The sequence below is a fragment of the Leishmania infantum genome, chromosome 6 (genome assembly GCF_000002875.2).
Source record: "Leishmania infantum JPCM5 genome chromosome 6".
NCBI lineage: Eukaryota > Euglenozoa > Kinetoplastea > Trypanosomatida > Trypanosomatidae > Leishmania > Leishmania infantum.
This window is the reverse complement of record NC_009277.2, coordinates 329,546-342,570: the sequence shown is the minus strand read 5'-3', so window position 1 is coordinate 342,570 and position 13,025 is coordinate 329,546. Positions and strand designations below refer to the sequence as shown.

At 64.2% G+C, this 13,025-nt stretch overlaps 2 protein-coding genes across 2 annotated transcripts; both read right to left on the bottom strand.

The window, feature by feature from the left end:
• Positions 1-55: 55 nt before the first annotated feature.
• On the bottom strand, positions 56-4,843 carry LINJ_06_0830 (conserved hypothetical protein; the record flags this gene model as incomplete). The annotated part of the gene is made up of 1 exon (XM_001463126.1): positions 56-4,843. The coding sequence occupies one exon, from the start codon at positions 4,841-4,843 to the stop codon at positions 56-58; it is 4,788 nt and encodes a 1,595-aa protein (XP_001463163.1).
• A 1,303-nt stretch (positions 4,844-6,146) lies between these two features.
• On the bottom strand, positions 6,147-9,371 carry LINJ_06_0820 (hypothetical protein, unknown function; the record flags this gene model as incomplete). Its single annotated transcript, XM_001463125.1, has 1 exon — positions 6,147-9,371. The coding sequence occupies one exon, from the start codon at positions 9,369-9,371 to the stop codon at positions 6,147-6,149; it is 3,225 nt and encodes a 1,074-aa protein (XP_001463162.1).
• Between the last annotated feature and the right edge of the window lie 3,654 nt (positions 9,372-13,025).

The window sequence follows — 13,025 nt, the reverse complement described above, 5'->3', positions numbered from 1 at the left end:
AGGAGATCCTCACATGGTGGTGAAGGCACGCACCAGAACCACCGCCGCCACCATTTCACATCATCTCCAGCGTCGTCCTCAGCATCGCGCTTCGGTAGCCTTTGCGCCTCAGCGCGATCTGCACGTTCTGCGCGCGCATCCGACTGCCGCCGCCGCCGCCATTGTTCGTGTTGTGCGCGTTGAAGCCGAGCTTGCGCAGGTTTAGCTCCCCGCACGCCAGAGGGGTTGTGCAACCTGCCTGCATCAGCTCCACCATCAGTACAGAGCCGTCGGTCTCCGCGTCGGCGTCAGCGCCGCTGCTGCCATTGCTGCGGTGGATAAGGGTTCCTCTGGTCGCGGTGCGGCGCCGGTGATCCCTCGAGCGGCCGGAGGCGGTAGCGGCGGCGGAGAGCAAGTTCACAATCAAGGTCTGGCCGAGAAAGTTGAGAGCCCTGGCACACGATGAGGGCGGCAGCGTGGAGGCATCGGAGGCCATCGCAGAGAGCGAGCGCACCGTCAACGAGTGCGCGCCTTTGCCGGACGACGCCGAAAAGGCGTGCACGGGGGCGGCCGCCCCCGAGAATGGGACTGCTGCCGTCAAGCTCAGCGGCACCGCCGTGGACGCCACGGACTGCACTGCCGACCGCACCCGAATGTAGTACAGGCCCCCTTCCTCTCCAGAAGGCTGCTGCTGCTGGAGGCCGTTGACGTAGCCCGTTCTCTCGCTACCTGCCGTCCTCGGCGAGATTTGAAGCGGTGCCAGTGGTGGTCGACGGCAGCGGTGCAGCGTGAGTCGCAGCACCGCGTCGGCCGTGGCCGCGCGCCCGGCAATGGTGCAATCAACTGCAAGAAAGCGTTCTTCGTAGCTGTACGAGCGCGAGTAGCGCCGCTGCTGCTCCGCGATCCACTCGTGCAGGAGGGAGAGCGGGACGCGATAGAGAGCTGCGAGGTGCTGCAACACCTCCTGCACCGGCCATTGCGTCAACTCGAGCACGCCGAGGTGGGTAGCGATGAGCTGCTGCAGGCCACCATATTGTTGCGCGGACGGCGGTGGCGCTGGTGGGTTTGCTTGGAGTGCCGCAGAGGTCCGCAACAGTGAGGGCGTCGTGGAGGATGAGCTGAGTCGCCTCGCCGTTGGCTTCGTCGCCGTCAGCGCCAGCGCCGACGAGGACAACGATATCGCGGCCGCCTGCACGGTCGGCTTACTAGCTGTGCCATCCCATGTGGCTGACGGAGCGCCGATCGTCAGCTGCGCTTCGCGCTGTAAGCGATCGCGTAATTCGCTCATGAGCGCTGACACCGCAGGCCACGATACGGAGGGCACGTGCTTGTGCGCGAGTTGAGTGAGGGCATCAAGGTAGGCGGTGTGCGCCTCGAGCCGGTTCCCAGTGTCCAGCCGCACCGCCTCGTCGTAGATCAGCTGCCGTTGACGGCACAGCACCGCCTGCGGCAGGTGCGAACGGGCGATGGCGGCGTCCGCCTTGTTGCGCCTCGGAGGCGGGGATGCCGCTATCCCCTTCGCAGTCGCAGCGGTGTTGCGGAGTCGTGCATTCGACAGCCCCGGCGGCGGTGGTGGCGGCAACGTCGTGGGCGTCGCCATCTGTGATAGCAGTGTGCGGCTGCGCATCAGCAGCAGTGGATTGGTTGGCTCCTCAGCGACACGCTTCGCCGCGCCAGTGCGCCGCGTGCCCGGGCACGTGTCGCACGCCATCATCTGCTCTCGCAGCGGGCGCAGTCGCTGCAGCATGGCGCAGGTGCATTCAATGTCGTGGGCGTGCGCCTGCTCCGCCTCCAGCTCCCACCGTCGCGTAGCCAGCAACTCCTGCTGGAGCAGCACCGCTGCGTGCTCGCCGACGCCGATGACAGGCGGCAGCGGCTTGTGTCGGCGCACGGTCTTCTGCTTTGGAAAGCTCTTCTTGCGTCGGGGGCGGCCGGACGGCGGTGGCACGGCGGCGGCGGCGGCAAGGCTGTCCGCGGGTGTCTGCGCGCCGAAGGCAGATGGCACAGAGGTGATGGCCTGTGCCGCCACAGCGCGCGGTCGCGCAGCCGCCGCCGTGCCGCCGCCGCCCCCGAGGGGTAAAAGCAGCGTGGAGAGCGGCGCAGCGGGGACAGAGCTGAGTATACTCATCGAGTTTGCCGCGTCGCTTCCGAGTTGGGCACGGCCCTGACGCTTTCGCCGATTCGGGGAGCCGCAGGAGTCAGGGGGAAAGAGGGATGCATCGGCACGTCGCTCCAGCGCGCCGGCAGCTGTCGCGGACGCAGGGGTTGTGATCGCGGCGTTACGTGTCTGTATGATGGAAGGCATCTTCACAGACGTGCGCCGACTCAAAGTCTGCTGCGCTGGGAATCGCAGATCGGGTGACGTAGCGCTCTGTCCCAGGTGATGCCGGCGCGCCGCTACCTCCGGTGAGCTGAGCGGGGCCGCATCAGCACCACCAACAACGACTCCGGGGTCTGTAGCAGCAGCTGCCGTCCTCGCAGGCCTGGATGGGTGGCCACCCCGCGTGCCGCACAGCGCGTTGTGCAGCCCGTATATGGTGCACTCGCTTGCCTGTGCCAGGCGTCGCTGTAGCTCGTTGCGTAGGTACTGCTCCTCTTCGGCCGCTGCCGCAGCTTCAGGTGCGGCAGCGGCCACGGACGCACGCGCTGAGAGGCACGTGGTTTTGTCGGCCGCCTGCTCTAGAGTCGCCACGTCGCCACCGAGAAGACACGAAACGGATGTCAACGTCTGGGCGTTGGCGCTGCGCAAGGTGCCGTTGCTGAGCGTAGAAGAGGATCGCGCCAGCGATGTCCTACGCTGATCCGGCGCCGCGATCAACGCGAGGGGAGTATCACCGCCAAACCAAAGTGGGTCCGAGTCCTTGCCGCCGCCGACGCCACTACCGCCACCGCTGTTCTTCTTCCCCCTGACCCCGTCTGCCTCTCCGTCCGCCGCTGGTACCTGCGTCACACGCTTCGCATTCGCCGCCGAGTGCCTCATGTTCAAGAAATCGCTATCAACGCTGTCGTCATCGCTACTGGCAGCGCCGTCGTCGGGCTGCACATCGTCGGGGATGCCGCCCCACGAGACGGTCAGCGCCATCAGATTGCCGGCCACCGGAACCTTAAAGAGATTCGGTGTACCATCTGGCAGTCCTGCCACGCTCATCAGCCCGTCATCCGTGGTCGCAGCCTCCACAATGGCCTCGCGGGGCCCCGCTTGCGCCTGCACACCCGCACCACTACCTTCTGTGTTGCCCTTGTAGGCGTGCAGCAGTCGTTGCTGACTCGCTTGAATCTCGCGCTGTAGCACCGGCGTCCCGGCGCGCATGCACGCTACCCGTCTGTGCTGCAGCGCGACCCACCCCCGCGCCGTCCGATCGCGCAGCTTGTAGACCGCCATGCGGGACATGTTTGCAGCAGCGGCTACCTCCGCCGAGGCAGCTGACGTTTTGGAGGACACCACTTCAGAAGCGCCGCGCGCTCCGCGGCGACGTCCGCGAACCCGCGTAGCCTGCACAGGCCCAGCTGCACTACCCGTGCGAAGGTAGGGACCGGGGGTGGCGACAATATGGTCGTCTTCGTCGAGCTCCGTCATCTCGGAGAAGGTGGCCGAGGACCTGGCCTCGTCTTTGTCTGTCCCCTCGCCGTCCATGCTGGCGCGGCCGCCGTCACCAGCCTCAGCGCTGCCATGCAACGATGGTTGCTCGGATGGATGGCTGACTGTGCTGTTGCTTCGGGGCGTGGTGGCCTGGTGCGAGGCGCGCCAACACGCCAAAAGGCCATTCTCAGCACCGTCGCACGTCTCGCGGCGACGGCGCTGATGTGTTTGCCGACGTACCGCGTTGGCTCCGCCCGCAGCCTCCATGCGCCGCATGATCACCATGAACTCGCGCATCTCCTTTTGGGACTGCAGAGCCGCGGCCACGCGACGCTCGTGCAGCTGCGTGGCCGCCTGTGCTGCAGGCGGGTTCTTGCGAGTCGCCAACGTCACCGGTTGTGGAGGCAACGGTGATGTGGCCACCGTCTCCTTGTGGGGACGAGAACGCGTTGGAAGGACACCCAGCGTAGCCCGGATCCACTGTGAAACAGGAAAGATGCCTGATGTGGTGCTGTTCGCCTCCGAGGTCGCCGCCGCTGTGTACGCTGTGCTAAGTGGCTCATCTCCTGGGTTCAAGGCGGCACGGCCGCCACCGGAGACCCACGCCGCCTGCAGTGGCAGCTGGTGAGGCGCGAACTGGCAGAAGGACAGCAACGGCGAATGCTTTGGATGGGTTTGCTGCGCCTGCGAAGGGGGCGCACGCTGCGGGTGCTCGCCGGTTAGGCGAGGCTGTGGCGCGGCGGTGCTAGGGGTTCTCGCCACCGAGACCGACCGCTTCTCCATTGTGGCCTCCGAGTGCAACACGCACCTTGTGAAAGAGCGGCACTCGCCATCACCGGCGGCGGCGCCATCCTCCTTCACGTCGCTGCTGCGCACGGCCTGCCTCTGCGCCCTGTTTCTGATCTGAAGGTTCTGCAGTCGATGCGATACCGCCGCATGATCCTGCAAGGACAGGGGGGCACCTGACAACGGCGGTGATTTTCGGTCAGCAGCGGCGGCCCCCGACGCTTGTCGCCGTTCCTCCTTCCACGATAGAGCGGGTGCTACCATCGCTAGCTCCACGTCGTCGCTCCTCGGAGAGCTTAGAGTGGATTCTCTGAAAGAGTCCATGGACCACACGGAGGTGCCGGGGCGTGCCGTCGCTGCAGAGTCTCTGTCAACATCCACGAGCCGCCACTGATGTGCCCTCGTGGATGACTCCTGTGGAGGCGATAAAGGGTTCATGCACGACTCTATTTCCGCGGCAGCCGCCCCTGCGGTGTCCTTTGACGCTATCGCTGCCATGACACGTGATCGATGCGCGAGGGCGGGGAGGAGGTGTGGGAGAGGGAGGGGGTGCTAGCACTGCTGGTTGTATTCCGTTGGTGATGCAAAACAGCGACAGCTGAGCAGCCAGCGGCCGTGCGTCTGTGCGCTTACATGCCGAACACAGACAGGCAGAGCGCGAGAGAGGGGAGAGGAGAAGAGCGCAGGGCGAGACACGGTGGATGATGAGCAATACGTGGGGGGGGGGGGGGGGCAGAGTCCACATGCGTCACGTCGCCGGCGATGATCAAGATGAGTAAAGGGGCAGGCACAGCTAACGCAAGCGCTGCACAGGAACACCTGTCTTGGCGTGCGTCGGAGTGTGTTGGTGCACATGTGTGCGTTGCCGCGAGCGTCACCGACAGCTGGAAGGTTCATCAGCAATCAAGGGACGGCTGGGGAGGGATCCCTCCCGCAACGATACCAGATGAAAGGAGAACATGAAGATCGCATTAAGGAGTTACAGCGATGAGCACGAAGTAAGCAACCGCACGAGTGCCCTGTACTCCCCTGCCCACCCACACCGGCCCCCACCCATCAGCCAAGGCGGAGGGGCAAGCGGATGGGAGAGAGGGGGGCACATCGGCGGAAGGGTTGTCTTACGCACACCGAAACAACGATGACGCTGGACAGAGCCTTACCAACAAAGGAATATGCGTATATCGGCCAACAGAGACGAACACGACGGAGAGAGACGAGGACGAGATTGACGGCAGCGGAGAGTGAGCGGGAGAGAGACATCCAGCATCAGCGAACACCAAGACAGACACACAGACACAATCGCGTACACACGCAGGCGTTGTTCCCACTTCCCCAACGCCACCATCAGCGCCAAGTACCACCTCACCTCGCCAGGCGCCCTCCCCCCTACACACACACACGTGCAAGCTGCTGCTTGCACTCTCATCAGGGGAATGGAGAAGGAGAATAGACGCTCGCAAGTGAATCTCTTTCTCGCTCTGTCTGTCTGTGGGCCTGTGTCTGCTGGCATCAACTCCCGCGCCTTTCGGCGCGCTGTATCCATAAGGGAAAAAGGCGGGCGCATACGGCGACGAGGTCGAAAACGAACAAGAACCGCACGTGCCAAGGGCACCCCTTCCCTCCCTCCCCGCCCGCTCGGTGCGGCGAGAGGAAGGAAGGGGGAGGGAGGGGGGAGGCACGTTGCCGTGCGCATGTGGGGCGGGTGCACCCACCCGCTCACTCGCGGACCCGCTGCTGTCCGTAGAGTATGAGTGCTGACAGAACCTCCCCTCCCCCTTCCCTGAACCCGCTCTCACACCCTCTAATGTATGCTGCCGGTGCTGCGGGTCGCCGACGCATTTGTGACTTGAGCGCCTGAAAAGTGGGAGCGAGCCGGCAGCGCTGCGTTGCTGTGGGCAGCAAGGAGGTGACGCCCTGATGTTGTGGACGGGTAGTGCGAGGCGGTGTGCGTCAGGTCATAGTGTCGGGGATCCCGCGCCAGGGCAGAGAGCGGTGCAGGTGACTCCTGTACCACACCGGTCGGGTGCGTGATGCGCAGGACCTCGATTCCAGAGGTGCAGAAAAGCTGCTGACGGGCGTCGGAGTAGGCTGGCGCAGTCGAATGCAACTGCCGCTGTTGCGCGGTGACCGTTGAAGCAGGCGGCACCGTGGTAAACGTGCCTCTCCGGCCGCGTGGAGCAGCTGGTAACATGCCGGCGGCAACGGTGCTTGCCCCGCTGCTCACAGAGCCACCATCATCGCTGTCGCAGCTCTCTTCGGCGCCGATACCGCGGCTTTCTTCAGCTGGGCCTGGCGTCAGAGCAGCAGCCGCTGTTGCACCACCTCCGTGGTGACGGGTGGTGAGAAACGCAGGTTGTGCCAACGCCGCCGGGGTGCGGCGCGCTGCCACGTCGGTAGGCAGCTCCAGCGGCGTTGCTGTCGTCGCCGAGTGGGGCGGCGTCGCTGGTGCAGCCGCGCTTGGCTCACGAGTAGCGGGGCTCTGCGCCCGGCGTCGCTCTACCGCCGCGGCGGCGCTCGGCAGCGTGAGGATCTGATGCCCCTGTGCGACAGCCACGCCGGCATTCCGCAGGACTGGAGCGACATCGACGCCCGTTGCGGCTGTAGCCGCTGCAGGGTCGGAAACACGCTCTAGCCGAGCTGCCCCAGCACTGCCGCTTGCAGAAGGAGAGGCATAGAATGAGGAGGGCGGCCCAGCAGAGAGCTCGCACGACTGTGGCAGCTGCACCTTCTGCGCAAGCGGCGGTGGCGCGTGGACCCCACGAGGCTCGCTGCCGGCACGGACATCGTCCTTGTCGAGGAACGTTACCAGGCTTGCGCTCCGCTTTCGTCGTGGGCTGTTATGGAGCGGCGAGCGGCCGTTCATCGAGGGGCTGAAGGAGCCGCGGTGCGGAGCGACCGCCCACCCCGACGGGCTGATGGATGCGCCGCCGGCAGCGGTGAACATTGTTGGTGCGGGCGAGCCCCGCGCCACCGAGGCTGCCGCTGGCTGCGGGCTCACAGAGGAGAAAGCCGACGGCGACACCAGAGCAGGTGCGAGGGCCTCGGTGAGATGGTCTACCGACAGAGGCTTTGCGATGGGCGGCCTACGCGCGGCTGTGCCTCCACTGCCGCCCCGAGCTCCCTTCGCCGTCGCCGCGGTGGGCTGGGAAGATGCTGCTGCCGCTGGCGGCCGCACCGGCGATGCTCCACGCTTGCCGAAGAACAGCTGCGGCACGCCCTTCGTCACTGTTGTGCTCACCGACCGCTCCGCTGTCGTGCTGCCAGCCGATGCTGTTCGCTGAGCTGCCAACGACGACGAAGCACCGCCACGTGAGCGCACTGGCGGCTGCGACGACAACGGGCGGTCGCGCCAGTGCCCACGTGGTTTCGAGTTAGCCGATGCAGGCGCAGCATGTAGAATGAGCAGCTGCCGAGTAGGCCGCGCATCTGAGGAATGCAGCTGTGCGACAGGGCGCTTGTTGAACTGCGCGCAGCACACAGCCGCCTTTGCTGTTGCAGGGCCGCCATCGCCGCTCGCGCGAAACAGCTCCGGGCGAAGCCTCCGCCGTGAAAGCGACGAGACGTGCTGCGACTTGCGGGGCGACGACCGGCACGTGGCCGCCCCCGCTGCGGCAGCGCCATCCTCGCTAGCCACGTGAAGCCCCTGCGGAGACGGCTCCAGCTCCGTCAGCGAGGTGGCGTCGCCGCTCTCGCGCGCGGCAAATGGGGGCATCGTCGCCAACGTCAGCGTCAGTGGTTTGAACATGGCGCCGTCGTGTGGACTCAAAGAAGCCAGCGCAGCCGCAGCCACGGTTGTGGTGGGTGCGTTCGTGAGCAGCGCTTCACGGCTTGCGCCCGGTGCTGGCTCTGACTGAACTTCGGCAGGGCGCCGCCGTGCCTGCGAGGAGCGGCGGTGCACCGGTGCGTGTGCGGCCTCGTGCCACGCGCGTCGCGGCACAAACTCCGAGCATGCTGCCGTGGCGGCAGTCTCCTGCGAGCGCTTGAAGCCGAAGTAGTACTGCTTCACCGCATCAGAAGAGCTGCTGCGCTGCGGCTGCGAAGACGCTCGCTGCAACGGCACTGGGGATGTGGGTTGCGTTGCGGGCTTACCATGCCACGCAAGCGCAGGCGCGCCAGAGAATGTCAGCTCGTCCAAAGGGAGGTCGCGAGGGGTGTCGTCGCCGCCCCTCCCCTTCCCTGCCGCTGCGGCTGGTGTGGAGTGTAGCGCGGAGCCGCCTACGAGATCCGCTAGCAGCTTCGGCACCGCTCTGTGAAGGTCAGTGGTAGTCAGCGGGTTTTCTAGTGAGCTGACAGCGACATCCACGTCCGCCTCCGGCGTCACCTCTCCCAGGTCGTTTGGACAACGATGCCGCTGCGCTCGAGGAAACGACCGAAGCTGTTTGGGAAGGCTGGCGGCGGCAGGCGGAGTAGCCAACGCAGCGCGCGGAGCCACGGTAGCAGCACTGCGAAAATGAATGTCGAGTGATCGTCTTGACGATGCCGGCGTTACCTTCTTGGGCCTGTGTCCTGCCAAGAGCACGGTCGTCGTCGCCGGCGGCTGCGGTGCTGGAGGCTCACCGTAGTGCGAGAGTGGCGTGACGCCGCCTTCGAGGGCGGCCGCCATCATCTCGGCGTTTTCGCAACGGTTCGTATGATCCGCGTACTGCAGCAAGCTCACAGAAGCCTCACCAGGGCCGTGGCTTGTGCCATCCATACCGGTGCTGGCATTACGCATCGCAGTCATGGCTGGCGAGACGAAGGTCGCGCCATCGAAAAGTCCTACGTTGTCTTGCTTCTGCTGGTGGCGTCTGCCGTGGAGCGACGATGCTGGTACCGAGACAGACGCATCGAGGGAGCGGCTCCAGGAGAACAGCAGCGTGAATATGAGCAACACGATGAAGAAGCCGGAAAACCCGAGGGCGAGCCACCACCAAAAATCATGACTGATGCCGTCCGCTGTCTCGCCCGCAGCCGTCGCCACCGTCGCCGTCCCCACAACGACGAGTAGCAGTCGCGGTAGCCTCTGCTGCGCCTGGGAAGGCCACATTCGGTGGGAGGAAGGGGGTGCAGCCGAACGGCTTGCGAAGGGGACTTCACGTGTGGCTTGCCTTGTACGATGTTGTGTCCACATGCACCTGTGTGCGTGCGCCAGTGGGTGGAGATGAGGCAAGTGAGCAGCGCGACAGGACACGAGCAGGAGGGAGAGCCGGCGTGCGCGAGACTGTAAGTCGGCACGCAAGCGCGTATCCCAACAAGCAGTGACGAAGCCAGAGAGATGAGCGCGAAGCTCCGCACAGCAGAGGCGCCGACAGACAAGCGCACAGAAACGGACACGCCCGTGCGCGCACGGCACGCAGACAAGCACAGTGCTGGCAAGGCTCCCAGCGGAAGACAAGATATGCGGAAAAGGGTACCCGCACGAGGCGGCATACAGCAAGGAATGCAACGCACCAAGAACAACGAGGAGGAGGGAGATGGAGACGTGGGGCAAACTTCGTTGTTGAGAGGGTGTGACGGATGGATGCATACCGGTGGACGGGGTGCACGCCGCAACAGCAAGCCACTCACGCCCGTCGCAACGCACACCGTCAGCGTATCGGCCCCCACCCCCGCATAGACATGCAAGCAGACGCAGACGTATGCGCGAGCGTGCTCACATGACGACGCGCCTGCAGAGCGGGTGAGTTAAAAGCAGAGAGAGCACAGGCAATGCAAACCGAAGCAGCAGCAACGAGGGACGGCGACGAGGATGCCCCAACGCCGCAGTGGCGGTTTGAGGCGCGGTGCACAGAAAGAGACGGTGGCCGAGGAGCTACGAACAGCACGCACAAGCTCACAACTACGCCACCGAGCAGAGAAAGGGGAGCAACACGGCTGTGTCTGTCCCTTCTCTGTGCCCGTGGGTATGAGTCGGCTCCAGCGGTAATGGCGTGGACGGACCGCGAAGAGGAGGCCTTTCGGAGGGAGAGAGGGAGTGTAGGGTCTCCTCCTGCACGGGTCGGACGCCTTCGCTGCGGGAGTCTGAGAAGGAGGGCACCTCTTCTATTGCACTTTTCCTTCGGCTGCTGCTGATGTTTGCCTGGATGCGTCTCTTCGCTTGCGTGGGTGTGGCTTCGGGTGTCGATGTGCAGGGAGAGAGGAATGCGATGAGAAGCCTCAGGGCACGTTGAGAGAGGGAAGGGGAGAGGCGTAGGGAGGCGATAGAGGTTGTATGTGGGTGCGCCGCCTACAGAGAGAGGATGCCCTCTGCCTGCGGAAGGAACCTCACTCGTTCAAGGTGCATAAGCGCCAATATGGAGCTGTAGGTGTGCAGCGGCGATGGAAGCGTGCTCTTGCGTAGACAAGGCGACGTAGACAACCCCTCTGGATGTCCCTGCAGTCCATGCCTAAAGCCGCTAATTGCAGGCTCTCAATGGGAATGTGCGCGTAGAACAGAAAGTGGCCGTGAGGACGTGGGGAGGGGGAAGGGAGCGCCGCACGCCGTCTGTGAATCGACTCACATCGAAAAATCGCGTATGCCGACGGGTGTTGGTGTCGGCACCCAGACAGCAGCCGTCTCATCTCTCCCCACCACCACCACCACCACCACTAACCCAAGCATCACGCCACACCGTAGTCAGGGCGCGCTGGGCATTCAGTTGCACCTAGACCCAGCAAGGCAGCTCCTTTCTGGCTCTTTACGTCGTGTTTTGGTCTCGTCTGGCGTGCGCGTCAGCATCCGCAGCATCCGGGATAACACCACGGACGATCAAAGTAAAACTTACGTTGTAAAGCCGGTGCCCACACACGCGCACACATGCATGGGCATCTGGGGATACTTCGTTATATATATATATATATAACGTTATCTGTATAGCGAGAGATGGAGAGGAGAGGGCAGTGAGTGGCAGCAGCAGCGACCCTCGCACAAAGAACGCAAGAAAAACGATGATCGGCGCTTAGCAGCGCGCACGTATACACACACACACAAACAAAAAAAAGCGAAAGGTGGCGATGATGAACAAGGAGAAACGCGGAGGCGGGGATGTCACACTGCGTACGTGTTGCTGTGTACATCGTCTGTGAGCTCTGGGTGTTCGCATCTTCCAGGAAGTCCCCTTCACAGACGGAGAGACGCGCACAGGTACCGTGCACACGGACGTGAGACGGGAGCCAAAGAAAATATGAAGAGGCGCTCGCACCGCACCATCAGGCCTGTTGTCGCGTGAGCTCCAACCCATAAACGCCGTTGGACAAGGAGAAACGGCACGTGTACTTGCCCGCCTTCTTCTTCAAATCGCTTAGGAATGGGCGAGTCTGTCTACAGTCCGCGTCCATGTCGACTTACGCAACCGACCGTCGTTCAACGGCTGGGCAAGGCACGACAGAACCGATCAGAAAAGATGGAGAGCGTGAGAGAGGCAACGGCCGCCGCCGTCTCGTCACGGCGAGAGGGCGGTCAGCAAGGCCTACACAATTCGGTCGGGGGAGAGGGCGATACGACCGGTTACTTGAAGAGCAAAACGCATATACATCCCACGTATATACATATATAGGAAGGAGGCAACACTGCACGCACACGCCTACACAACCACGAGGACGGGGGAGAGTGAGGGGTTATCGCAGCAGCGTGCGGACGGAGCCGCAAAAAGATGAAAGAAGCCAATGTGCACATCATCATTCATCACCTCTCCACATGGGTTGAAGCCTCTGTGGCACAACGCGCCCACTCGAGTGCGGAGCAACGTGCAGGGACGTGCTCCGCCACCGCTGCTGCTGCCGCCGGTTCTGCAGTGGCTTTTTGTACGGTGTGCTTCATTGACGCGCCGCCCGTCTGCCACGATCCGTTATTCCTTTCCCTGCACTTCTCCCTCGGCCACCCCTTCGGCCGCACGGCAACGCATCGATGCTTGCCACACCGCGTCCAAAGACCGTCGCGCCGGATGCTCGGTCCTGCATTGTGTCTGCAGCACAGCAGCCATCACCCGGATGTCGACAACTGCGTCGCCTCCCGCAGTAATCGCTAGGAGTTGGGCCCAAGACGACGATAACGGCGCACGCAGCTCGCCGAGCTGCGCTTTAGTGGGCGGATGCGGCAGCAGCGGCGACACAGGACACAGCCACACACCACCGCTATCGCTGAAGACCCTGTGCGCGCCGGTGGCCTCACCCCCTACAGCTGCCTCGACGAGACGCGCGCGGCGGCCGCATAGGAGAAGGAAGGGTGCGGCATCCGTCGCCGCTCAGTGGTGAGAGCATGTTCGAGGGCGCCGATGCCGCCTTCACGATCGCGTCGCTCCGCTGCTTCGGTTGTCATAGAGAGGAGGCCTGGAAGGTCCACCTCGAAGAGGGAGATGGCCAATGCTGGTTGTTGCGGAGTTCCGCCAGAGGCCGTGGCTCAGCTGCGCTCAAAGCCACGTCGCCGTGCTGTCGTGGCGGCCGCTTCGCGTCAAGCGCCGCTGCCGCGCAGGATGCGTGGCCATCGTGTGCGGCAGCGGCGTAGAAAATGGGTCGCTGCTGTGGCGCGCCCGGCCCCCAGGACGGCTGGTGGCGCCGCTCACGATCGACCGAGGACTGCCCGCCGAGATGCTGTTGCACCGGCTGCCCTGGTCGTCTTCCCGGGACGTCACGTCCTGAAACCACTCAGAGCGGCCGGTGGTGCTAGAGTGAAAGGCAATGACGGGCAAGAGGCGCCCTTGCAGCGCCGTCGGCGTGGCGGCCA